At 43.5% G+C, this 27453-nt stretch overlaps 2 protein-coding genes and 1 long non-coding RNA gene across 12 annotated transcripts in view; 2 read left to right on the forward strand and 1 right to left on the reverse strand.

The window, feature by feature from the left end:
* The window catches only part of LOC308638111 (uncharacterized protein), a 95637-nt gene that overhangs the window by 18492 nt on the left and 49692 nt on the right, over positions 1–27453 (reverse strand). For 4 of the 6 annotated variants that reach the window (XM_081275152.1, XM_081275166.1, XM_081275164.1 and 1 more), the window contains one exon: positions 24375–26882. The exons of the other annotated variants lie outside the window; for them this stretch is intronic. In XM_081275152.1, coding sequence (XP_081131278.1) covers positions 25282–26882 — 1601 coding nt within the window. In that variant the 3' untranslated portion in view covers positions 24375–25281. Of the gene's footprint in view, positions 1–24374; positions 26883–27453 lie in introns of those variants that run through there. 6 annotated transcript variants of the gene reach the window in all.
* LOC308638125 (zinc finger protein 766-like) lies at positions 1713–26605 on the forward strand. Of its 5 annotated transcripts, XM_081275204.1 has the most exons (6): positions 1713–2783; positions 3288–3338; positions 3687–3805; positions 5739–5865; positions 6546–6674; positions 16584–18116. In XM_081275204.1, the coding sequence occupies exons 3-6, from the start codon at positions 3767–3769 to the stop codon at positions 16613–16615; spliced, it is 327 nt and encodes a 108-aa protein (XP_081131330.1). In that variant the 5' UTR covers positions 1713–2783; positions 3288–3338; positions 3687–3766; the 3' UTR covers positions 16616–18116. The 5 variants fall into 5 exon arrangements, 1 of the variants encoding a protein (XP_081131330.1); XR_014019753.1 differs by lacking the exons at positions 3288–3338; positions 3687–3805; positions 16584–18116 and adding an exon at positions 16227–16577; XR_014019754.1 differs by lacking the exons at positions 3288–3338; positions 3687–3805; positions 6546–6674; positions 16584–18116 and adding exons at positions 12512–12599; positions 13051–16220.
* On the forward strand, positions 8119–9723 carry LOC308638126. The gene is made up of 2 exons (XR_014019757.1): positions 8119–8822; positions 8907–9723. It is a non-coding gene; the product is annotated as an uncharacterized lncRNA (long non-coding RNA).

The following is a 27453-nucleotide window of genomic DNA, read 5'->3' on the forward strand; positions in this document are numbered from 1 at the left end:
AGGGAAGGAACAGAGGGAAGAAGGGGAGAAACCAGGAGAGGAGAGGGAAGGCAAGGGAGCAGGATGCCCTCCCGTGTGGGGGTGGTATGGAGCACAGTAGAGGTGAGGAGAGAAATTGCAAAACTACTGCCTATGAGGCTTGTGTATTTTAAAATTGTAGAGGTAACAGGATAGCTCCCTTATCCAGCCCGAAGGCAGTGACAGAACTCATTGTGTCCAGGGTCACCCTCCTTCCTTTTCCTGATTTGTGGTGTCATGTAGGAAGTATAGGAGATAGAAAGGGCAATTAAAGTGTTTTTGCTTTTGTCGGGATGAATGCAACAGTGACCACTCAGCAGAGAATTCTTCACCTCTGGTTGCATAAATGTGTGGGGATTTCTCCCCACCAACGAAGGGTGTCTGTGCCACCTGCCCAATTAGTGTTCTGTAATGACATCCAGATCTGGCTGCTGCTACCCGGAGATAGCATCAGATGACACACAGCTTTCTCCTACAGCACTGCCTCACATGGTATGCCAGTCACCTTGAGAAGTTGGGCCCCCTGCTCAGCACCTTGAAGGAAACATGGTACTTTTGTTTGCATGCTTGTTACAAATAAAGTGACACAGGTTACAGAGGTACAGGCAGACGAAAGAGCCATGCTAAAGGTTAACTGAACCCGAGAAGGGTGTTTTGGGAACCCTGAAATACCAGGGAGGAGTCTGGCAGAGAACTGGTCATTATTGAACAACCACATATGCATTTTAGTGACCAGAGAGGTGGTATTGTTTGTGGAATGTCAGAGCACTTGAAACAGGGTGGGTTTTTCCCGTATCAGACAGCAAAAGGAAGAGATCTTGTCTAAGCTGCCCTCCCATCTCAAGGCTGGGTCTCACTGCTGCCTGAAGAGAGTGTGTGTCTTCCTCTGGCTGGTGCTGACCCTGAGATCAAGCACTCTCAGCCCCTCTCACAGTCTGAAAATGGTGTGGTGTCCTTCCTGTGTGTATCATCACTTTTCCACATGCAGAATCATTGGGTCATTGTCCTCAGAACACTGGCATTGAGCATTTCCAATCCCATGAAATAAAGCCTCTTTTGCTTTCCAATCTTCTGTCTCTTTAACACTTTGTTGATCACATGTTTTCTCTGTAATGTGGACTCCCCTTTAAGACTACATTTGCGTGCTGAAAATGTGTTTATATACACTGTCTTCTAGTTCTGGAGTGACGTCTTCCAATCCAGCGTTCTCATCCACCCTAAGCTAATGGTTTAATTTTCACAGTCTTTTGTGACATCACCGTTTCTATATTCCTTTTTAAATGTCTTGTCCTCATATCTCTTCACGTCAGTACCACACTGCCCAGTTGCTGACTCCCTCTTCTTTTTTCTCATCTCTACAGACATCTTCCTTATCTTAAAACTCTGCTTGCATTCATTGGGATTCCTCCAAGGATCACTTTGGCAACTCCTCTGCTGCCAGGCCCCACACTGTTCTCTGACTGGGGTGCTGCCCCACAGTGGAGCCTTGCACCTCTGCTCAGCTTGTCTCTAGTTCTCTGGGAGACTGCTCCCCTGAATCCCTAGAATCTTCTGGCCATTGTCTCCTAAACTTCATGCTGGGATGTTTAGCTGGCCTTTCCACTTTCACGTTCCTCCCATGAGCTGAGCTCCTCAGACGCCTCCCCAGCATAGTCCTCAACATCTCAGGAAGGTGAGCCTCTACTTGGGGGACTTGGCTGGACACCTCCACATATATCAAAATTGTACAATGTATTATGACATTGGCAGGTGTTTTTTTTTATTGTATAGGAGAATGAAAAAAAATCACCTGAGTTTTTCAGAGTAGAAAGGAACCTAGAGTACACACACCTCTTGAGGCTTGGGAGACAAATGGGGAGAGACCTGGCTCCTGATTGCTCTGCTTCCCCAGGGCCTCTGCCCTCATCTCCTGCTGTGTCCTCTGCTTGCTCACTTTCAGCCACAGGGGCCTCTTTCCTTTTCCTGGCCAGAGATTGCTCCAGCCTCAGGGCCTTCACTGGGTCCTGTCCCTCTACCTAGCCCTCTACCTGGCCCCTGGGCTGCAGGTGGCCAACCCCTCAGGTCTTTGTTATGACATCACCTGCTCCATGGAGACTCCTTGACCCCCGCAGCTCCTGTCACACTCCGGCCACAACCTGCCCCCACTCTGGTCCATGCAGCTTGCTGTGTCTGTCTCTTTCTGCTCCTTTACTGTCCACACCTGGATCCTGAGGAGAACAAGGGTCCAAGAGATGGGCAGAGCCTGAAGGTGGGTGGTGGCGCGACCTGCCCTTCTGGGAGGTGCTCCATGCTGGCTTCCCCGAAGTGTGATGAGTCATTTTACATCCACTCAGGGGTGAGGCTGGTGCCCAGCCTGAATGATATTTGAGGGTGATTCTCTTCTTTGTACCAGCATTGAGTACCAGCTCTGGAGTGGTACTGGGGTCAGCCTGAGATCTGATGATAGCTGATGGGTCAGTGGTGTGGTTCACTTTGGTCAGGACTAGGGGGTGCCCTGAAGGGGAGCCCAGTGCTGCCCAGGTCCCCGCTTGTGCAGCCTGTGGGCTTCAACAGCAGGGAAACGAGGCCCAAAGGAAGGAGTCAGAGAAGCCTCCTGGCCTCCTCCCTGCAAGAGCTACTACGCCTGGGTCTTGCTGTGCAGTGGGCAGCCAGTAAACAGTGTGTTTCCTCCTTCCAGGATTGACTTGTAAAGCCTCCTGTTACCTGAGGAAACAGCCCCGAAGAGGAGGAGGAAAGAAAAGGGGTCAGGAATGGCTGTCACTGAGGTACAGTGATGCTGTCAGGTGGTCCTGAGTCCCCTGTGCAGTGCTGGCCCTGGGAGCTGCTGGCCTCAGGTGACTCTGTGGCCTCCTGCCTGTCAAGTGTGCCTGCACTCCCCGGGGCCTCCCTTACCCCATCCTCTGTGCTTAGATTCCATCCCACTGTGACCTGGTGGCAGGGAACCCATGAGGAGGTGCCACCAGGTGTGGCCCTGGGAATCCTCAGTCATTTTCGTTGATCTTTTATAAAAGTGAGTGTGCTGTTTGGAGGTGTCCCTGTGCTCCACACCAGTTCTCTCGCTCTAGTGCTCATTGTTTCCTGCCTTTTGCTTCTGTTGCCTTCAGTTGGCTCTTTCCCCTGGAGGTGTATGGTTAGTCGACCTGGGTTTCTTCCTCCTTGTTGTAAAGTTTCACTACCCTAAGGTCTTTCTTTTGTTTTTATTTTTATTTTTTATTTCATTGCATTCTGTGAGATTTGGTATGTTTATTTTTTTTTTACTTTTGTTTCAGATATTTTCTGAATCCTGTTCCTGTCGTTACCATTGATTGGTTAAGAATGAGGTGTTTCATTTTCTCTTATTTGGGGGTGTTAATTTTTCCTATGCAGTTGGCTTCTGTATTTATTCTGTTATTGACAGGAAAGAAAACTGGGGTCCTTCCAAGTATCTGAAACTGAATTTTAAGATTTGTGACCCAATCTGTGTCAAATGAAAAAATAAATAAAGCTGGGTGGTAGCTTAGTGGTTAAGCATCCTGGTGACAATCCCCCGTAACAATCACAACAAAAAAGTCTGGCAGTGTCACTCAGTGGTGAAGCACCCGAGTTCAGACCAAAGTACCATAAGTAAGTTTTATGATTTTTAAAATGAGGTGCCTGCATTCGTCTACATCGGATTGATTCTACCCTAGGCCGTGAATGTGCTGCCAGTAGTGGGGGCGCCTTCCTGTGCCAGCCCCTGCCTGTGCACCTGCAGGGACCTGCCGGGCAGATGCATGGTGTTGCCCTGCACTTGGTCCACATCTCTCAGGTAGGAAACCTGCTGTCAGTTTTCAGTGCACAGTCTCTGCCCCTAATTCTCCAATTGCTCAGGTTCAGCTCTGATTCCAATCACCTCGCTGGGTTTTGCTCTGTAATTTTGTACTCCATGACCCAAGAGACATTTCCTAGGGCGTCTGTGAAACTATCATGTGTGCAGAATGATGGGAATCCTTCTTCCTCTCCTGGGCCACTTTGTATCAGTTAGTGCGTGTAAAGCATTTAGGAAAAGGTGTGCACTCAGCAGTGTCACCACCCACGTCACTGCTCTGTGGTCCTCCCCTGCTGTTGAGATTTTGCTATTGTCCACCCAGGGTGGACTCATCTTCTCAGGACACAGATTATGCTCTGGCTCACCCAGACCTGAGCATCACCTGGTGTGTGGAATATGGGCCTCCACTCATAGACGCAGCCTGTGTTGTCTTCCATCTGCATGTTTCTTTTCCTATCTTTCTTTTTTTTTTTTTTATACCAAGAATGGAGCCCAGGCCAGTCTACCATTGTAATACATCCCCAGTCTTGATTTGTTTTGTTTTGTTTTGGTTTGGTTTTGGTTTGTTTGTTTTTTTGACAGCGTTTTGCTAAGTTGCTGAGGCTCGTGTTGAATGCGAATCCTCCTGAATCAGCCTCCTGAGTCTTAGATTACAGCTGTGTGCACTGTGCCCAGCTACTATGTTTCTTGTGGTGTCCATAAGAAAGAAATTTACACAGATTTAGCATGTATTTTGTCTTAAGAAAAAGTGTAATAAAACACAACTAGAGAGATTTAACATTCTCAATTATACCAGATCATGTGAGAATATAGGCAAAGCAAGTAAAGTTTCTCCTTGTATATAATCCACACACAGAAATCTTCTGTGATCCCAGATGAGAGGGTTTTTGTCCACAACCAGGCGAGCAGTTCTTCAGAGGGCACCTTGTCATTTCACCTAATCCCGACACTGTGTATGTAGATACTCGGTGGATCCAAGAGCTGAGGTCTCTGTCCCACAAGAGTGCCCACTTTTCAGATGTCAGTCTTAGGCAAAAGTATGGCCTATGACTCAGAATGACCTTCTGTAAATGGGGCTTCCCTCATCCCCTCCTCAAATTGAAAAAGTGGTCAGAGTGCTTTGTAAAACTGTCAAGTACTTGACTTGCATTTGCCTTGTGGTAACGCCTGTTCAGAAGAGACAGGTGAACACGCTGATGGAAGAGGTGCATAGCCAAGGTGTAGGGCACAGGACGTGGAGCTCACATGACTTTGTGTGGTGCGCCACCCTCCTGGGCCCTCCACCCACGCGTTGATCTGAACACCCTTTCACCCCGTCCTGTTGAGATTTTATGGAGGCTCCATTATGTAGGCAGGCTTGATTACATCCTGGGTGCTGGTGATCAGTTGGGACTTCAGTCCCTCTCCCTTCCCTGGAGGTGGATGTCAGGACTGTGTTACAACTGCCTCTCCTGCCTGAGGCTTTGTGGGGAGAAGCCTCTTCGTGAAGCTCTCTAGGGGGCTTTGGCACCTGTCTTCTCACTAGCACAGAACTCTTTCTTAGCTCTCCATGGCTTCCAGGTGAGCTCCACATCAGCAGACAGACAGATACCAAATGTGTATTTACAGCCTCACAGTGCAGCTCTTCTCACTTGAATCAATTGCATGCTTACACTTCTCCTCCCTTCTCATTTCTCGTTGTTTACTTCTTTGCAGTAATGGGGTTGAACCTATGTCCCCTCTGCCATTACATCCCTACTCCTATGTTCTTCATTCTCAGAGAGGATCTTGCTATGTTTCCCAATCCCATGTCTAATTTACAATGTTCCCACCTCAGCCTGGGGATAGCTGGGATACAAGCATGTGCCACCATGTCTGGGTTCTGTGGTTCACATTTTGGATGAAGATTGTAACTGTCCCCAGTGCCCCATTGTGAAGCCTGTTTTAATTTCAGGGTCCATTGACATTCAGGGATGTGGCCATAGAATTCTCCCAGGAGGAGTGGAAGTGCCTGGTCCCTGCTCAGAGGGCTTTGTACAGGGACGTGATGCTGGAGACCTACAGGAACCTGGTCTTTCTGGGTGAGCTTGACTTCCCCACCCTGCACCTGCCCCTTGCCAGGATCTTCAGTGCATACCTTTGTGTTTCCCCTTTGAGTTTGGGATCCTCTGAATTGACTGACTGACTGAAGCCCTGGTGCAGGTTAAAGAAAGCTTCATAGTGCAGCCTCTGCACTTTGTCCCCTTCCTTCAGATGTTCTGTCCCCTCCATGATACTGCAGTGGTGATTCCAGAGCTGAAGTACAACATAAAGCCCACAGCCGACTCTTAAAATATCCAGTTCTACCCAGATGCGATGGCACATGCCCACAATCCCAGTGGATTGGTTTGCTGAGGTACAAGGATCAGAAATATTGCTGCAAGTTCAAAACCAGCCTCAGCAAAAGTGAGGTACTTAGCAACTCAGTGAGACCCTGACTCTAAATAATATACAAAATATGGCTAGGGATGTGGCTCAGTGGTCAAGTCTCCCAGAGTTCAATCTCTGGTACAACAACAACAACAACAACAATTAAAACATCCATTCCCCATTTCCTGTTTCTGTGCTTTTGATTCAGTGGTTCTAGGAAGAGAGGTAGATACCTACATGACATAGTGAAATATTTTCTGTATCCCTCTGTAATGTCCTCTTCCTCACGTGCAGATAGGGCTGGATTGTGGAGAAGCCACAGTGCATCAGCTTCTTTTCTCTTTACAAGCAGGAATGTGTCCTTCAGACCCGAGTGTCCTCTCCTGGTTGGAGCAAGGGAGGGAGCTCTGGAGTGTGAGTGGCCCAGAGGAAATATCCAGGCCTGCAAATGAGTGGGCATTTGTGGAGGGTGTGAAAGCAGGTAAGAGCTCACATGGGCAGAGAGGCAGCTGCCCACTAAGTAGTGTTGGGGCGTTTTGGCAATGGGAGGGGTCAGGGCTAAGGTGAAGTCCATTTCCTGGGCTTTACATGCCAGGAATTTGCTTTCAAGCTCCTTTTTTTCCTCTCCTCCTTCTCCCTATTCTCCCTCCTCTAAACTTTCTCTATGTATACATGAGGATGACATCCCCTTTGTTATCTTTATATATGAGTGTAACCTGATTTTGTTAAATTCATTCCATTTTTCTTCCCTTTCCTTCCTTCCTCCCTCCTCTTGTTCTCTTCCTTCTCCTCCCCTGTCTTCCCTGTATCTTTATGATGTTTGGTCACCTCCTCTAACCCCTTTTCTCCCTTATTTTGCTCTAGTTTCTACATATGAGAGCAACCATTAACCCTCAATTTTTGAGTCTGGTTCTTTTCACCTAGCCCAATGTTTTCCATTCCACCCACCAGCCAATGCCATGATTTCATTCTTCATTTACCTCTAGGTTTTTAAAAATCAGTGCTGTGAATTAGTAAAGAATGTCTCATATTTTATACTAAAGATTCACAGTTTCCTTTTTGTTGAATAAGATTTGTCAGCCTTCTCTCAGGATCATGATGAGATGGTCATTTTCCTGTCAGTTCACTTCCAATTACTATTAGAAATCCAATAGACTTATTTACTTCAACCACAGCAGTTTATTTCTCACATTTTGGGGCCTGCAAAGTCCATGCTCAAGGTCCCTATTTAATTAGTTGATACAGCAGGAGTGTTTTGGTCAGAATTTATTTAAACTAAGTTTTCCTGTTAAAGACATTTTCATTATATGAATTACATGTAAACAAGCTTTCCTTCTGTAAAAGTCCAGTTCCATATATTTTTTCTTAACAGTAAAATCATGATCATGTAATCCTCATAACTGTTGTCAATACAAGTATTACTTTGGTATAACATTATATATTTACATGTAAGATAACATTTTTTTGCTTCAGTAATTAGTCATAAACCGGTGGTTTCTTTTGTCTTCTAGACATTACTCCAGAATGTTTCATCAGGGAATGTTCACCAAAAAGGCACGGCTGTACAGGAGAAATAGTCCACACGGTGACATTGCAAACATGTGACGGCCATGCCACTGAAGGATCATGCTTCGATGAAACCCGGATGAGTACATGGGACTTATGTTGTTGGAGCAATGTAGGAAGACATCACACAGGATTTTCTATGACTCAAGAGGAAAGTCCCCCTGGTTGCAGAGGTGAATGTGGAGGCAGGGATGCAGGGAAGGTGCTCATCAACAGTTGGCTTGGATTCAGCTTTCAGTCACATCTGCCTGAACCACAGTCCTTTCAAGATGAAGGGAACCTTCATAAATGGATCGATAGTGAGCAGGCTCTCGACAATGGTTCCTTGCTTCCAGCCCACCAAAGAATTCCTTCTAGTGTCAAAGCAAACATTTCTCATAAATATGAACATGATTTTATAGGATCTTGTTTGTTTATACCAGAACCCAAAACAGACATTCCTCCAGGAGCTCACAAATGTAATGAGTTTGGAAAATCCTTTAATCAAGAGTCACAATGTACTATACATCAGACACTCCGTACGAGAGAGAGGCAGTTTATGTGTGATACATGTGGCAAGGTCTTCACTCAAAAATCAAAACTTACACGTCATCATAGAATTCATACTGGAGAGAAACCTTTCAAGTGTAACGAGTGTGGGAAGGTCTTCAATCATAGTTCACACCTTGCACAACATCGGAGAATCCACACTGGAGAGAAACCTTTCAAATGTGATGACTGTGGCAAAGTCTTCAGTCAGAAGTCCTACCTGGCAAACCACCAGAGAATTCACTCTGGGGAGAGACCTTACAAGTGTGATGCATGTGGCAAGGTCTTCAATCAGATTTCACACTTGGCAAGTCATCGTAGAATCCACACCGGAGAGAAACCTTACAAATGTGATGAATGTGGAAAGGTCTTCCACCAAATTTCACACCTTGCACAACATCGAACCATTCACACAGGAGAGAAACCTTTCAAATGTAATGAGTGTGGCAAGGTCTTCAGTCGCAACTCGTACCTCGTTCACCATCTGATAATCCACACAGGGGAGAAACCGTACAAATGCAATGAGTGTGGCAAGGTCTTCAATCAAAAATCGATCCTTACAAGTCACCGAAGAATTCATACTGGAGAGAAACCATACAAATGTGATCAATGTGGGAAGGTCTTTAATCAGATTTCACACCTTGCAGAACATCGAAGAATTCACACTGGAGAGAAACCTTACAAATGCAATGAGTGTGGCAGTGTTTTCAGTCAGAAGTCATCCCTTGCAAATCATCAGAGAATCCACACAGGAGAAAAACCTTTTAAATGCAATGAGTGTGGCAAGGGCTTCAGCCGTAACTCATACCTAGCAGAACATCTGATAATGCATACTGGAGAGAAGCCGTGCAAATGCAATGAATGTGGCAAAGTCTTCAGTCAAATATCGCATCTTACATGCCATCGCAGAATCCATACGGGAGAGAAACCTTACAAATGTAATGACTGTGGCAAGGTCTTCAGTCTGAATTCATCCCTAGCACATCACCGCAGGATCCATAGTGGGGAGAAACCTTACAAATGTAATGACTGTGGCAAGATGTTCACTCAAAATTCACATCTTGCATGTCATCGCAGAATTCATACTGGAGAGAAACCTTACAAATGCAATGATTGTGGCAAGGCCTTCAGTCAAAATTCACATCTTGCATGTCATCGCAGAATCCACACTGGGGAGAAACCTTACAAATGTAATGACTGTGGCAAGGTCTTCAGTGTGAACTCATCCCTAGCCCATCACCGCAGGATCCATAGTGTAGAGAAGCCTTAGATGTGTATTCAGTGTGTGCAGGGTGGGGGGTCACATTGTAATCCTGGCTATTTTGCAAAACTCAGGAGGATGGCACGTGCAAATTCTTCCTGGATATAATTGTGAGATGCTCACAAAATGAAATAAAGGGCTGGGGATGTAGATCAGTGGGAAAATGATGGTAGAGCATGTTTCAGTCCCTGGGTTCAATTCCCATACCCCCAAAGAGGAAAAGAAATGCAATGAATGTGTTGGGGACTTCAGTCACATTGGCACATCGCATGCCAAGCATTTATGGTGGAGAGAAACCCTATGAATATGATGAATGTGGCAAAGCCTGTAGGGTGCATCTGGCCTGGCCAATCATGTGATCCACACCAAGAGGGCATGTCAAGGTGTTCACTGACATTTCCTATCACTCAGATTGTCAAGATCTCATCCTAGGAAAAAAACACAAATGAATTAAGCACAGTCTTTGTCAGAATACAAGTCATGTAATACCACTTTATTTCCTAGTGGAGAAATTATCTTCTATATGTAATGAATATCTGAACCTTTAGGCCTCATTTAAAGCTTAGAAATTTTCAGTCAGTCTGTGATGGAGAGGAACCTCATCCATAATTTGATATAAACAGACCTTAATGTAAAAGTCTGTCATCAGAATTCCTGCTGGAAAAAAACCTCACAAATGTACCAAGGTGGCAAATCATTAGTATGCACTCAGTCCTCTGTACACATCAGGTAAGGCACAGAAGCATGACTTTGGCCAAGCCTGTCTTCAGTGCGCATGTCTCAGTGGACATCAGTTGATCCACGCTGGAGAGAAACCGTGGAAATGTCTGCAAGTGCCAAGCTCTTCCGGCCCAGTTCACAGCTTGCACAACCTGGGAGAAGACGTCCAAGAGGTAGAGCTTGAATGCAGCGACTGTGGCACCCCCTGCATTATGAATTCAAGCAGTGGTCAGAGTCCATACTAAAGAGCAACATCCGTCACAATCACAGCACAGGACAGACTTCCATGCCTCAGAACCAGGGGGCATCAAAGGGACACCTTTGAGGAAGCTGTGACAAAACACCAGAGAACAAGGAGGAATGATTTAATTTGTGCCCAAATTAATCATGTGCCCCAGAGAGCCACCATCCAAGTGTAAGGAATGTACTGTTTCTTTTTCAAACATTTGCGATTTTCTTGTCCTGAGAGGATTTATTCTAGCAAAATCAGACAGACATGATGTACGTGTTCTTTTCACTGTGCACAGCACACCCAATGTTCTCCCCTTCATTTGTTCCCATGCAGAAATACCTCATGTTTTTCTTTGTAAAGTGATTGTTCATGTTCACATATATTTTCTTTCTACACTTAGTAGAAGCACAGTCCCTTGGAGAAATGCTGTGTTCCCATCTCTGTAGTCTGACTAGGATACTTACTGTGTATAATGAAAGTACAAAATGTAGTTCAGACTGATATCCTGCCCTCACTGTTATGGAACATGCACTGTATTATTTCTAAATACCTCTATCTTCTGTGCTAATGAGGAAAGGAACATGATTGTTGGTAATAACAAAAAAGAGACTAAATTTTATTACATGAGATTTATGATACATTTTTAGCAAAACTGCATGGAATGCACCTTAATTTACATAGAGTGAAAATTGAAATACAGCAAGAATATTAAACATAAGAAAATTCAGGGAATCAGTGTACGAATACCTTTGTGTCCTTGAAGTGCTTGTGAGATATACTGAAAAGGTTAACGTTCATGAGTTTCCACTTCAGAATGAACATCCAGGATGGAATTTCTCTTATTTGTGAAGTGGAAACTCATGTATTTGCCCCTAAAATTTTTGCTGGTTTGCACCTGTGACCAGTCCCAACCCCATCCAGCTGAACCCCACCCTGTTGGGCTGGTTTGTCAGGAATGGCGATGCCAAACACTGAAGTGTTTGCAGAGTTCACAGCATAAGGAGGCCTTCCAGGGAAGCAGGGTGGACTTGCTACACTTGTCCAGAAGTGGCTGCCTCCTCTTATGGGGGTCCTGGGTGGTGCTGGAGTGAGGGAACCTGGTCATCTTTAGAACTCCCAGCTGCTGCCCGAAGAAGGGAACACTTAGGGTTATCAGCAGCTTGCCCAGATGGCACCATAGAAAGGGAGTAGTGAGACTTGAAAGGGGTCAACAATAAACATCAAAATGGGTCAGACTCCAGCACAACCCTGAGTGTTTACTCCTGATTCTCTGGGCTCTTGGTTGGCATAGAGGAACTTACAATTTTTGTCATGTCAGATTTGCATTTCGTGATGCACCTGTAGGTCCCATTCTACAGTATGATTGTTGAAAATGTTTTTGAAATACTGTTTAGACAAGTTACCTAACGTCTGTATGGTAGTTCCATGAAAACTATTGTTGTAAATGTTTGGTAGATAATAGATATGGTTAAACAATTTTGCCAGGTCATTCATTGTGTTTGTTGCTGTGACAAAACACCTGAGAACAAGGAGGAAAGATTTGTTTTGACTCACGGTTTCAGACTCATGGGTTCCAACCCCTGATCGGCTGCCACCTGCTTTGGGCCATGTACTCATCATGATGGAAGGGCATGGGCAATGGGCTGGGCCTTCCCCTCTGGTACGTGTTCAACCCTGGCTGCCTTTAGAGTGCTGAGGTACTTTGCAATAAATATGTCCACTAACTGGCATCATACTGATGAAGTGTCCTGAAAGGGAGCCCAGTGCTGCCCAGTTCCCCACTGCTACAGTCTGTGTGTGCTTCACCAGCAGGGAATGAGGTCGAAAGAATGGAGTCACAGAAGTCTCCTGTGCACCTTTCTGCAGGACTGTACTATGCCTGGGTGTCCCTGGTGCAGTGGACAGCTGGGGACCGTCTTCTCACATGCTGAGGTCCTCCCTGTGTGTGTGGCTGTGGCATAGGAAGGGTGTGATGATTCTGAGACTTAAACAGTACGTTTCCTCCTTCCAGGATTGACTTGTAAAGACTCGTGTTACCTGAGGAAACAGCCCTGAAGAGGAGGAGGAAAGAAAAGGGGTCAGGAATGGCTGTCACTGAGGTGCAGTGATGCTCTCAGGTGGTCCTGAGTCCCTGTGCAGTGCTGGGTTGGGAGCTGCTGGCCTGACATGACTCTGCACTCCCCTGGGCCGCCCTCAGTCCCTCTCCTCTACACTTAGATTCCATCCCCTGTGACCTGGTGGCAGGCAACCCATGAGGAGGCACCACTGGGCATGGTCCTGGGAGTCCTTTTGTCATTTTTGTTAACCTTTTAAAAAAGTAAACCTGCTGCTTGGTGGGGTTCCTGTCCTCTCTACCAGCTCCCTCTGCTAGAGTGATCAGCGTTTCCTTCCCTTTGCTTTAGTTGGCTCATTTCCTCTTGAGATGCGTAGTCAGCTGTCCTGGGTTTCTTTGACCTTGTTGTAAAGTCTGATTACACTAACATTCTCCTATTTTCTTCACTACATTTCCTGAGTTTGGGTGTGTTTGTTTTTGTTTTGCTTTTGTTTCAGATGTTTTCTGAATCCTTTTCCCGTTGTTACCATTGGTTGATTAAGAATGAGGTGTTTCATTTCTCCATATTTGGGGGTGTTAATTTTTCTTCTGCACTCAGCTTCTGTATTTATTTCATTGTGTAAAGGAAGAAAATTGGGGTCCTTTCAAGCTTCTGAAACTGAATTTGAAGATGTGTGACCTAATTATGGACCCTCCTGTAGATAGATGTTCCTTGTGGATTTTAAGAGATGCGTTTCCTACTGCCCTAGGATACAGTGTTCTGGGTTGGTGTGGGAGGTCCACCTGGTGTGCAGTAATATTAAAGATCTGCTTATGGATCTCCTGTCTATTAATGTGTGTCCTCTTAATTGGAATGTTTGGGGCCATCTGAATTTCAAATAGGTCCAGAGACGAGCCTGAGGTGGTCAGTGCTTAAAGTGAAGGCTCTCAAGTACATTGGCTTCTCCATATACCTGAGCAGAATTTTGTAACTCCTTGCAAATATTAATTTTCTTATGTACATGACTGGAAAAAAGAGCACCCAAAACTTCATCATCCTAAAAGATTTTGGAGAGTGTTCTAGTGTTCGTCATGACACAACCACAGACTCACTGCAGACAGCATTGCTAACATTCCCTCATGCCCTGTGTGTGGGTGGGGAGTGGGGGGGGGGCTCATGCTCTGGGCCAGCAGCTCCATGGTGCTCATCCTGCACAGGCACAAGCAGAGAATGCAGCACCTTCATAAGTCCAGCTCCCCAGGTTCTCCCCTGGGTCCAGAGTCCCCCGAACCATCCTCCTTCTTGTGAGCACATTTGTCTTTTTTTATACACTTTCCTGCATCTCTCAGTTTTGCATTTATTATCCCCACTGGCTCCTGGTGAACACAGCTGCAGTAGTCTGGGTGTTTCCCAGCTGTCAGCCCCATTCTGCTCTCGAGACTCCAGTACATCCACACTCTCCCTTAGGTGGATAAGAAATGAAAAAAAACCTATTTTATGAGGAACATGTAAATTCTAAGGTTTTGCAAAGTTCTGAGTTCTTTAATCATTCTTACAATATTGTAAGCACAGTTGTAAGCAATCATATTGTATGCAAATAGTGTTTTATATACATGCTCTTTTGTATATTATGAATGTGTTTGTGTGTGTGTTTGTGTACATGAGCATATCTCCTCAATTATACTAGTATTTACCAAGAAACACTTCTGTGAAATTGTATGTAAGAAACATAAATTTCAGCTTTAATAACACCAATTAAATACTGGGCTTGGTGGTGCAGGCCTATAATCCCAGTGGCTTGGGAGGCTGAGGCAGGAGGATTGCAAGTTCAAAGCCAGCCTCATCAAAAAGTGAGGCACTAAGCAACTCAGTGAGACCCTGTCTCTGAATAAAATATAAAATAGGGCTGGGGATATGTCTCAGTGGTCAAGTGCCCCTGAATTCAATCCCCAGTAATAAACAAACAAACAAATAAATAAATAAATAAATAAATGTATTTCAAACTGATTTCACATAAAATCTTTTTATATTTTCTTGCTATTCTGATTGATTAGCATTTATAATAAGTGTAACATAGTTTTTTAGTCATCTACTTTCATATTTGTGTCTGAGCTGTGTCTGTCGAAAGAATTATCTCAATGAATATAGTCCAACAATAATATTTGCCTATAGCAGATGAAATTAGTCCTTTATGTTTAACAGTGTACAGGGCTTAAAGGCAAGTAATAGGTACTGTTTTGAGTTTTCTACATTAATTTGTACTGTTAATCCACAATATACATTTTATCTTTTAAAAAATGAATCAGAATGTAAAATTATTTAACACATTTACTGTCCACCTTGGCAATATAGGATATTAGGTACTATTTTTCTTTTCTTGTTGCAACTGATTTTTAAGTTACTGATATGCATCTTAAGAGCAATGTTATGTACAATTCAGACACGCATCATACAATGAAATTTTACAAACAACACACACCTCTGCAATCAACTTCTGCACCAAAACCTATACTGTCAGTCTTAAAGACTCCTCCTCTTGCCTCTGCCAAGAGGGATCAGTATGTGACATCTAACAGCATGGATCACTTTTACTTCTTTTGTGCTTTATATAAATGAAGTAGTTCAGCATGAATTCTCATATGTTTGACTTTGAAAATTCCAAAGGCTTTAAAATTTGTTTTTACCTATTGGTAATAGAATTCCACTTCAGGAATATCAAATAACGCATTTATGCATTCCTTTCTTGATACACACATGCAATTGTGTGGATATGACACAAGTTTTTTCCCCAAAATTTCATGTGTTGGAAGCTTTGTTCCCAGTATGATGACATTGGGTGTTGGAACCTTTGGAGTGGAGGCAAGGATAAGATGGTTGGGTTTATCCTTGGAAGGGTAAATGCTGATCTCCTGGAGTATAGTAGTTCTCATGAGAACGGGCAGTCCTACAGTGAGTGCAGGTGTCTCCTCTTTGTCTCGTTCTGTCCTGCCTTGTGGTCTCTTCTGCATGTGCTCCCACCATTGTGATTCCATCTGCTGTGAGGCCCTCACCAGAGCTGAGCAGATGCTGGTGCTATGTTCTTGAATCTGAAGAAGTGTGAGCTAAATAAAGTTCAGTATCAAGTATTCAGTCTTAGGTATTTGATGATGGCAGCAAAATCACACTAGTCCAACATGTGCACTTTAGTTTGGAGCATCATGATGGGCACTGGCAACAAATTTTGATGATAATATGCTGGTATGTGTGTAGTGGTACCCTTGTTGGTCATAGGTTTACACCTCCTTGGTCTTAGAATATTTTGCCAAAGAGTTTACCAAATGATTCCATGAATTTCAACCAAGAAGATACTCCTATTTTCATGAATATCATTTATATTTCCCTCTTTAGAGTCAATAATTTGTTGTGTTAAACATAGTTTCTTATTATATGACCTGTGTTCATCTCTTGTCATATGTATTGTCAAACCTCTGGGAAAATTGAGGTTTTTGTCATATGAGATTCTGTTTGAGGAGATAGATATGCTCAATCTGATGCAAAGATTGACAAATGTGCACATTGTATTTGAATATCTTTGGAACCTAAAAATGTGTAAAATTTTAAGTATTAGTTAAAACAATGTAAATTTAATGTTTATTTTTAATATTTATTTTTTAGTTGTAGGTGAACACACAATCTTTATTTCATATTTTTTAGGTGGTGCTGAGGACCGAACCCAGTGGCTCGTGTGTGCTAGGCAAGCATGCTACCACTGAGCCACAACCCCAGCCTAAAGCATCCATTTCTTTCTCACACTTTTGGTTGAGGGCTCACATACTCCAATGCCAATAATACGTGACAAATCCTTCTCATACTCCATACTTTTTAAAGTGTAGATTATAACTGTTCTTGACATGGGGGAATATGTGTATCTCTGAGAGATGAAGGATTAGTTAGTTTGTTTCTTTCTAGTAACCATTTTATTCTACATCTTATATTGACTGCTTTGACATACACAGTGAAATTCATTGTTTTAAAAAGTATTTTAGACCACTCCCACTTCTTGCATCACAGATGGAGTCAATGAGTTTGTCCTCACGCCCTAACTGAGACTGGAGTCAAGTCTGACATTCAAAACAAGCAGAACATTGGAAGTTCACTCTCTGCATGGAGTAACAAGTTGGAGGGACATGAATTCAGTAGAGAGCTGGGAAACCCTACTGAATATTGAAAGCCCACAGCCATCTTCACCTGGCCAGCTTCCAATGGTTGGGCAGCCAGACTAACCTTCCAAACAGAACAGAACCTGACCAGATGAAAATTTACAGATACTGACGTTCAGCCATGCAGATGTTTTTAACCTCCAATGTTAAAGAGATGGAACCCAGCTGGTGACATGTTCTCCCCAGAGATCTCTGTATCGAAGAGGCTACTCTCTGAATACTGATAAGCAGACCTTCAAACCCTGCCTTCCAGCTTTCCAGCCTACAAGTGTTCTCTAATGTCAGTGATAAACGTCACTCTTTCACATTTAGCATCAGTCCAGGCCTATCAAGAAAACTCTCAGACAAAGTAAGAAAAGCAGATGAGAAGTTACATTACTATTCTGCATCAATATCACCGGGCTCTTGAGTCAGAGGTCTACAGCTTCAGACTCCAGAATATTGTCCTCAGAACACATGCTGGACCTTCGGCCCCAGCAGAGCCATGAATTAATAATATTGTGAAAGGATTCTTCTCCTATGGTTTGGTCCATGTGACCAGAAGAATACTGTAGAAGTAAGAGGTCCATACGGAAGGAAACTGAGGTGTCTTGTTAACAGCATGTTCAACATGCCAGCCCTGTGAGCAAGCCACTTTGGGAAATGATCCGACCACCCCAGATGAGGACACTAAGGGTCAGAAAAGTTGAAATTACTCACCAGAGTTCCACAGCCTACAGCACGTGGGTCCCTACCTGCTCAAGCCGAAGCCACCACCCTTGTGTAGCTGGGCTCCATCCGCTCAGGCTTTTTCAGCAGTTGGGTGCATCACCTCCACGGACCTGAGAAGGTGGGAGTTTAACTTCATCTCTAATCATCCGAAACACCAGGATGACTCACATACCCAGTTATCTTTAGATGACTATCCAGTGTTTCCGGGAGGAAACAAGGCCTCCGGTCCATCTCCTTCCCTTTTAGTAGAAGAGAACTTGTATGCAAAGGAGTTGTCAATGAAAGCTATCTGCAGTGAACTTCAAATTTTTCTAATTTCGCTTATTTTGTTTCTTCTTGCTCTTATTTTCTTGTGTGTTTCTAAGAGCTGCTCTCGTTTCTATCCATTTCTAGCTGGTCCTCCTGTGGTCCCTTTGTGAACTCCTCGTTAAAATTTTAATAAATGACTTTTCTGATTAAAAAAAAAGTATTTTAGTAGATATTTTTCCTCAAAAAGACAATGCAGGAGCAAGATACATTAATTGGTCTCATACTGTCTAATAATCACGGAAGTGCACAAAAATACAAGGAGATATTACCTCACAAGTGTTGGGATGGTTAATATGAGAAAACGAGTATTGACAGGAATATGGGGCAAGTCAACCTTGGGCAGATTATGTGGGAGATCAGATAACCTGGCACCCCCACCATGGAAAAGTGCAGGAGGATGCCTCTGAAAATGGAGAGTAAAACTCACCTGTGGGGCAGCAATCCGACTCCCTGCTGCGCATCTAAAGGAAAGTATTCATAGTCAACAAGACGTCTGCACCTCCAGGTTCACTGCAGCACTGTTCAAGACAGGCAAGACAGCAGAAAGGTGAGACGTGGTGTCCACCAGAGTGTGCAGGTGTGCAGGTGAGGTGGTGTGTCCATCAACACTCAGGGGAAAGGTACTGAGCCTTCTACCAGGGAAATCCTGCCACTGTGCCGACATAAATGAGCCTGGAGGAAGTAAGTGAGGTGACATTAATTTAACACAAGCACTCTACGATCTCAGGTGGAATCTACAGTAGTCACCTTCACAGAAACAGAGTGGAATGAGAGTTGTAAAGTGGTGGTTAGGGAGGGACATTGCGGGGATGGTCAAAGTGCACCAAATTCCATTACAACATGAATGTACCCTGGGGATCTACTGTACAGTGTGTAGACCTTAGTAAGACAGTGTTGTGCAGCTGGAATCTGCAGAGCTCTTAAATGTCCTTACCCGCCCCCACCCACAGACCAAGTAACTGTGAAGTGATAGTGTTAGAAATATTGGGATGCAACAAGAAATCAGTCATCTGCTCAAAAGTTAAGTGGCAAGGCAAATGTTACTTCTACAGAAGGGTGTGCTACTCCCGCCCAAATCTGGCAAGCTAGCGCACGGGGCAGGAAGTGTGCCCACGTTTTTATCCCAGATGCAGCACTGCCCCTCGCTTGGATGGGAGGAGCTCAGGTTACAATGTACAGGATTGACTAATTTAAAATTGGCGAGTGGATGGGGAAGGACTACAGTTAACAATGGGTCACCTACTACACTCTAGGCATTATAATTGGAAGACTGAGAACAAAGGGGGTTTGATGGGGGGCTCAACATGTCAACATTTAACCACATGATTTTGTGACTTGAAAATGGCTCTACCTGACTTCACAATATAAAATTGTTTTTAGATTACAGCAAGCAAACACATTTTTGTTACATATGAGGAAACTCAGACAACAGGTTTAACTGTCACAGAAAATAGAACGTGAATCTTAACCGGTCCCATCGTCCTTCATCTCTCTCCTGGGTGCACACCTCTCCACGTTATTTCTTTCCCATGTGCCTGGTCCTAAATCAAGGAATTACCCTGGTTTCTTTGGTGTCTTTTCATGTGCTTTATAGTGTAAGTACACCACATGGTTGTCAAAACTGTACCTCTTCACTGATCCTGAAGTCGTAAGTCACAGGTTCTAACCTTTTTTTCCTGATGTTTCTACTGTTCTTCTTGGTTGTCCCGGCCTCTGTTCCTCTCTCTACCTACTTCTCTCCCCAGCTTCTTCATTGCCCTGTGCCTAATTTCCCACCCTTGAGATGCATTCTCTCTCCCCAGACTCACCCTCTAGGCCCATTTGAACAACTACATCATTACATCATTCTCCATGCATATTAACAAGCCTCCCACTACCTGTAGATATCAATGCCTTAAAGACATTAAATCTATGAACCTTTCCAGCCAGTGACCTTCAACTTTATCATTGCTCTCTGCTCATCCCCAGGAGCCCCTTCATTCCCTTGTAATCATACACCCCATGTCTCTATTAACTGGCAGGCACCAGGTCCCTAACGCCCCTTAGCTCTTTGCCCCCTGTATGCCCCACCCATACTTCTTTCTGGACATTTGATGAGCTTTTGCTGTTTCCCCTTCTACCTGCTCTGTTTCCCCCCTCAGTATTTCCTTAGCATCCCATGATCTTCACCACCATCTTGTCCCTGTGTCCCCCTGTTCTCTGGGATCTCTTGCTCACCACTTCTATATCACACCCACGCAGTGTCACTGCCCCAAACCTTCTACGTTCCTGCCACAGGTCTTGACCTGAATGGCAAGCCTCACAGCATTTATTAAGATGATTCACTCTAACAATTGTCCTTGCAAGGTTGGGGGGATTACAAAAAAATAGGAAGGGCTTCTTTTCTGTGGCCACCCCTTAAGGCTGCTGAGATGATGTTAGTGGCCCCCTGGCAGATCTGATACTTAAAGAAATGGTAGATCTGGCCTGTTGAAGCATCTGATCCTGCTGCTGTCTTGGTGAAGGAACATTCTGTGTTGTTTAACAAATATTGTTGTGTTTCTCCCTTCAGTCACTGATGACATCAGTATGAGTATATTTATCCACAAAATTTTGGTAATAGTTGGCAATAAATTGTGCAAATGAGGGAAGTTAACTGACTTGCATTAGGCAGATGAGTACAGTGACTTCCAAGGTGATCTATCAGCGTCATGTTCTTCTCTTGCTCTGTGTGTTTTAAAATCTTTACCGGGTATTTTGTCAAATGCTATGCACCTAGTAATCGTCTAAATGATGGTGCCACTCAGTGAAGCAATGAATAAAACTTAACTATATTTGGAGTAGAAAACGTCACACGGAAGTGAGGAATGCAGCGGGATAGGTATAGCTTACTGCCAGTCGCTCCCATGACAGACCTCAGGATTCCCTGCCATCTCCATGTGACCTCCTATCTGCCCCCAGGGATCAGGGATAAGAGCCTCCTCAATACTCCAGGATTCCCTGGGGAGGAAGTTTTCCGCATTGTCCTCAGCTTCCCTAGCTGGCTGCTACAGGCACAGTGAAAATTGCGGGTCCCAGGGCAGGTGAGGTCACAGTCACAGACCCATATCTCAGGAGCTGGCCGCCTCCCTGCAGCACAGGTCCCGGTCACAGAGGCCTCTGCACTGAAAGCACCATCTGGATAAACAGCATGAGCCTGATGAGTAATCCAATGTTTTTCTGAGGAGCAAGATATGTGGGAAAAATCAATTTCTGTTTAAAAATGTTTTTGTGGATGCATTATAGTCACACAAAATAGTGGTTCATTTTGACACCATCCTAACTGCATGGAATATCCCCAGTACACCCTCTTTTCCTACCTTCCTTTTCCCTATGTTGCTTTATCTACTCTAATGGTCTTTATCTTATCTATTTTTTGGTGCTTTATATATAAAGGTGAAATTCACTGTGGTATGCTCATATACGCACAGAGCATAATCTGCTCAATTATATTCAGCACTTCTTCCCTTTTCCTGTCCTTCTCCACCCAGTGCCCTTCCTCCACTCTAAAGTTCTCCATTCTCTTTTCATGGAAACCTCCCTTTTTGCCCTTATATTACTCTAGCTTCTACATAGGGGAGAAAAAATTCCAGTCTGGCTTATTTCACTTAGCCTGATGTTTTCCAGTTCTGTGCATTTGCAAACAAATTCTATAACTTCATTCTTCTTTATGGCTGAGTAAAACTCCATTGTGTGTGCACATTGGTGTATATACAATATTTTCTATATATATTGTATTTGTATATATATATATATATATAAAGTAAATGTATACATAATATTCACATTTTCTTTATCCATTCATCTTTTGATGGGCACTCGATCTGGTTCCATAACTTGGCTATTGTGAATTGCATTGCTATAAGGATCGATAGGAAAGAATCATTATGGTGTACTGATTTTAGTTCTTTTGTATAGTCACTGAGGAGTGGAATTGGTGGGTCATATTGTTGTTCCCTTCGTAGTCTTCCAAGGAATCCTCAAAACTGATTTCCAAAGTGGTCATTCTAACTTGTAGTCCCATGAAAAATACACATGTACCTTTTTCTAACACCTTTGTCTGCATTTATCATTAATTGCCATCTTATTGATTGCCATCCTAACTGGAGTGAGGATAAAGCTTCAACGTAGTTTTTACATTTTCTTGTTTCTTCTTTTGAGAAATGTCTATTTGGTTCTTGTGCACATTTATTGTTTGGGTTATTCATTCTTTATCTTTTGGTGTGAAGCTTTTTGAGTTTTTTAATACACTATGGATATTAATCTCTTCTGTTGGAGAGGCACTGACAAATATTTTTTTCCAGTCCATATTAGTGTTCTTCAGTAGGTTGAGAAAGTAGTTCTTAAAGATAGTAAAATTGCTATTATATTCTATAGGGGCTACAAAGGGGAGAAGAGAAAAAAATGGAAAAGAAGAAAAGATAAAATAACACAAACTAAGGGAAAAAAGGTGAATCAATGTGAGGCTATTGGAGGCAGGAGTAGGTAATACAAGAAGTAAACATGAAATTAAGAGGAGCAAGTATAAATATACATTAGAAAAGCAAAGATATAATGCTTATAGTTAATGCTTTAAAACAGGAAATACAATCAATTGAGGTGAAGGCTGCAATGCCAAATAAACAGAACATGTCCATTCAATATGAAAAGCAATATCAGTAAGATAAAAATTGACATTAGAAGTATTTATGATATTCCATGCTAAAGTGGGGAGTGTTCTTGGATCTTCTTGATTTGGATTCTATCGGGGTTTGGAATGTTTTAAAGATGCCGGGTACTCCTTGTCTTTGCCTCTGTTTTTCCCTGGTGTGGAGACGGTGATTAGACCAGCTCACCTCAGATACAATTCTAGGAGGCGGCTCCTCTCATCTTTCATGTGTTGAGGCACTTACTAGCTTTCTGGTGGGTCAGAGTAGACAGTCCTGAATTGTCTGATTTGGTCAGTTACCCCCATGAGGGATAAGTAAGAGCCTCCTCAATACTCCAGGATTCATTCCGTGGGGAGGAAGTTTTCCACAGTTTTGTGAATCCTCTTGAAGAAAATCTCTGTGACTAGCCCTCTCAGATCCAATATGGGTTCCACCTTATGGACTCTGGAGCATGCAGGGTGCAGTGGTGTAAGGTGGAGGTACTATAGTCAGGATGACATGGCTGTATGGCCCATGTGAGGGTCTCAGGTTGGTGGGGTTTTATCTGGCCACACTGGGAAGTGGTTGGTGTCCATGGGATACTCCTCTATAAATCCCTTTTTGGGGTGTACTGCCCTTATCTGTTCAAGGAGGTTCTCTGCTGGTTGCATGGGGTTCTCCTAGGAGAAATGCCATTTGTGGTTCAGTGCCTCTGAATGAGAATTAGCTCACAACTCTGGGACACCCGGCAGGGCCTCTCCTGCAGGTGCTGGGGCAAGTAAGCTGCATTATTCTCAGAAAAAAAATCAGACTGAGAAAAAGCATCTAAGAATGATGTCTAATGAGATAAGAAAAAAAAGGAAGAACATAATGTCTTAATTCACCTTCAAATTCCAAAGATTTGTATAACTGAATGTGAATTAATTTTAAAATAATGATATACAGATATTATAGAACTTACTTTATGAATATTGCCCCAGGATGGCCACCATTTCCCTGCATTCTTCCTGGACATAATCAGGCCCTAAGAACACACTCCTCTCCTCCAATAAAAAGCCCAGTCCCTGCAGTCTTGGCTGTCCCACTTCAGGCAGTTTGTAGAGTGTTCCTTACCCCATCCCACTATGGACAATATGGACAAGGGGGCACAGACCACCCCAGACAGGATGACTGACATCCTAATTCTACATCCTGATCAGCCCCTTTGAAATATTTCTTGGTGCAGGCAATACTGAATTTTAATAGGCAGTGTCCTCCTACTCCAGGAGCAAGGACAACAGGGATCTTCGTTTCACGAAGTAAGACCTTTACTCCTATGGGTTCCTTTCTGGACACAGCCGTGAAAGACCCGTAAGGAAGGCACAGAACCCAAGACGAGCAGGATACTTTCCAAGAAATCTCGAAGAATGAGACACTTTACAACATGAAGATAACTGGGCCTTTTCAAATGTCCCTGCACCTTTGATATGTCCTGAGTTATAAAACATTATGTAATTTTTCCACAGTAGTGAGGCCAGAAGCTAATCTTGGACAATCAGAGACTAATTTATTTTTCCTATAAATTCTCTGACATGGGGTATTGTGTGAGAATTGGTGAAATAATGTATTATACCAGTACAACTAGTGAATCCCAAGGATACTCCCTTGATGAAGAAACTATCCAGGGTCACAATGCCTGTCTCATTTCTCCCCAGAATAAATCCTTTCAGGACAACAAAATCACAAATGTTTGACAATGAAATAGCACTTTCCTTACACTTGGATGGTTGGTTGTTCTCTGGGGCATGTACTCTGTTCCAGGTTTTGAGGCTTGTATTTAAGCCCATCATGAAAATAACTTTTGCACAGCTTCCACAAAGGTGTCCCTTTGATGCCCCCTGGTTCTGAGGCATGGAAGTCTGTCCTGTGTTGTGATTGTGATGGATGTTGCTCTTTAGTATGGACTCTGACCACTGCTTGAACTCATAATGCAGGGGGTGCCACACTCACTGGATTCAAGCTCTACCTCTTGGACGTCTTCTCCCAGGTTGTGCAAGCTGTGAACTGTGCCAGAAGAGCTTGGCACCTGCAGACATTTCCATGGTTCCTCTCCAGTGTGGATCAACTGATGTCCACTGAGACATGAGCACTGAAGACAGGCTTGGTCAAAGTGATGCTTTTGTGCCTTACCTGTTGTGTACAGAGGGCTGAGTGCATAGTAAAGATTTGCAACCATGGTACATTTATGAGTTTCTGTTCCAGCAGGAATCCTGATAAGAGGCTTTTACCATAGGGCCTGTTTACATCCAATGAATGTGTGAAGTTCCTCTCTATCACAGACTAACTAAGTTACTAAGCCTTAAATGAGGCCTGGATCACTCTGTATAGTCATTACACACGGGAGATAATTTCTCCACTAGGAATTCTCAGTGGTCTTGCACGGTTTGAATGCTGAGACTTTGTCTAATTCATTTGTGGTTTTATTCTAGGATGAGAAATTGACAATGTGCATGATAGGAAATGTCAGTGAACACTTTGCCTAGCCCTCTTGGTGTGGATCACATTATTGGCCAGGCAGGCCAGATGCACCTTATAGGGTTTGCGACCCTCATCACATTCATTGGGTTTCTCTCCACCATAAATGCTTGATATGTGAGATGTCAATGTTACTGAAGACCTCAACACATTTTTTGCATTACTATTTTCCTCTTCTGGGGTTTAGGGATTGAACCCAGGGACTCAAAATGTGTTAGGCGGTCATTCTACCACTTAGCTACATCACAGCCCTTTATTTCATATTTAGAGAGTCTCACATTTATGTCCAGACTGGATTTGCACTTGCCACCCTTCTGCCTTTTTCTGAAGTAGGTGAGACGCACCACCCTGCGCACTTTGATTACATGACTATGGCTTCTCTATACTATGGATCCTGCGGTGATGGGCCAGGGATGAATTCAGACTGAAGACCTTGCCACAGTCATTACATTTGTAAGGTTTCTCCCCAGTGTGGATTCTGCGATGACATGCTAGGTATGAATTTTGACTGAATACTTTGCCACAGTCATTACACTTATAAGGTTTCTCTCCCGTATGGATTCTGCGATGACATGCAAGATGTGAACTGCGACCAAACACTTTGCCACATTCACAGCATTTGTAAGGTTTCTCCCCAGTATGCATTATCAGATGTTCTGCTAGGTATGAGTTGCGGCTGAAGACCTTGCCACACTCATTGCATTTGAAAGGTTTCTCTCCTGTGTGGATTCTCTGATGATTTGCAAGGGAAGATTTGTGACTGAAAACACTGCCACAGTCATCACATCTGAAAGGTTTCTCTCCAGTGTGGATTCTCCGATGTTGTGCAAGGTGTGAAATGTGACTGAAGACCTTGCCGCACTCATTGCATTTGTACGGTTTCTCCCCTGTGTGGATTATCAGATGGTGAACGAGGTACGAGTTGCGACTGAAGACCTTGCCACACTCATTACATTTGAAAGGTTTCTCTCCTGTGTGAATGGTTCGATGTTGTGCAAGGTGTGAAATTTGGTGGAAGACCTTTCCACATTCATCACATTTGTAAGGTTTCTCTCCGGTGTGGATTCTACGATGACTTGCCAAGTGTGAAATCTGATTGAAGACCTTGCCACATGCATCACACTTGTAAGGTCTCTCCCCAGAGTGAATTCTCTGGTGGTTTGCCAGGTAGGACTTCTGACTGAAGACTTTGCCACAGTCATCACATTTGAAAGGTTTCTCTCCAGTGTGGATTCTCCGATGTTGTGCAAGGTGTGAACTATGATTGAAGACCTTCCCACACTCGTTACACTTGAAAGGTTTCTCTCCAGTATGAATTCTATGATGACGTGTAAGTTTTGATTTTTGAGTGAAGACCTTGCCACATGTATCACACATAAACTGCCTCTCTCTCGTACGGAGTGTCTGATGTATAGTACATTGTGACTCTTGATTAAAGGATTTTCCAAACTCATTACATTTGTGAGCTCCTGGAGGAATGTCTGTTTTGGGTTCTGGTATAAACAAACAAGATCCTATAAAATCATGTTCATATTTATGAGAAATGTTTGCTTTGACACTAGAAGGAATTCTTTGGTGGGCTGGAAGCAAGGAACCATTGTCGAGAGCCTGCTCACTATCGATCCATTTATGAAGGTTCCCTTCATCTTGAAAGGACTGTGGTTCAGGCAGATGTGACTGAAAGCTGAATCCAAGCCAACTGTTGATGAGCACCTTCCCTGCATCCCTGCCTCCACGTTCACCTCTGCAACCAGGGGGACTTTCCTCTTGAGTCATAGAAAATCCTGTGTGATGTCTTCCTACATTGCTCCAACAACATAAGTCCCATGTACTCTTCCGGGTTTCATCGAAGCATGATCCTTCAATGGCACGGCCGTCACATGTTTGCAATGTCACCGTGTGGACTATTTCTCCTGTACAGCCGTGCCTTTTTGGTGAACATTCCTTGATGAAACGTTCTGGAGTAATGTCTAGAAGACAAAAGAAACCACCGGTTTATGACTAATTACTGAAGCAAAAAATGTTATCTTACACGTAAATATATAAGGTTATACCAAAGTAATACTTGTATTGACAACAGTTATGAGGATTACATGATCATGATTTTACTGTTAAGAAAAAAATATATGGAACTGGACTTTTACAGAAGGAAAGCTTGTTTACATGTAATTCATGTAATGAAAATGTCTTTAACAGGAAAACTTAGTTTAAATAAATTCTGACCAAAACACTCCTGCTGTATCAACTAATTAAATAGGGACCTTGATCATGGACTTTGCAGGCCCCAAAATGTGAGAAATAAACTGCTGTGGTTGAAGTAAATAAGTCTATTGGATTTCTAATAGTAATTGGAAGTGAACTGACAGGAAAATGACCATCTCATCATGATCCTGAGAGAAGGCTGACAAATCTTATTCAACAAAAAGGAAACTGTGAATCTTTAGTATAAAATATGAGACATTCTTTACTAATTCACAGCACTCATTTTTAAAAACCTAGAGGTAAATGAAGAATGAAATCATGGCATTGGCTGGTGGGTGG

The sequence above is a fragment of the Spermophilus citellus genome (genome assembly GCF_964194105.1).
Source record: "Spermophilus citellus genome assembly, chromosome: 18".
NCBI classification, from domain to species: Eukaryota; Metazoa; Chordata; class Mammalia; order Rodentia; family Sciuridae; genus Spermophilus; species Spermophilus citellus.

What these genes read in the sequence shown, in the direction of transcription:
- LOC308638125 (XM_081275204.1), top strand. Translation starts at nt 3,767, where the DNA reads ATGCATGGTGTTGCCCTGCACTTGGTCCACATCTCTCAG. An exon ending in CAGGAACCTGGTCTTTCTGG is followed by an intron (nt 5,866 to 6,545) that starts GTGAGCTTGACT and finishes CTTTACAAGCAG; the next exon opens with GAATGTGTCCTTCAGACCCG. An exon ending in TGTGGAGGGTGTGAAAGCAG is followed by an intron (nt 6,675 to 16,583) that starts GTAAGAGCTCAC and finishes CTTGCATCACAG; the next exon opens with ATGGAGTCAATGAGTTTGTC.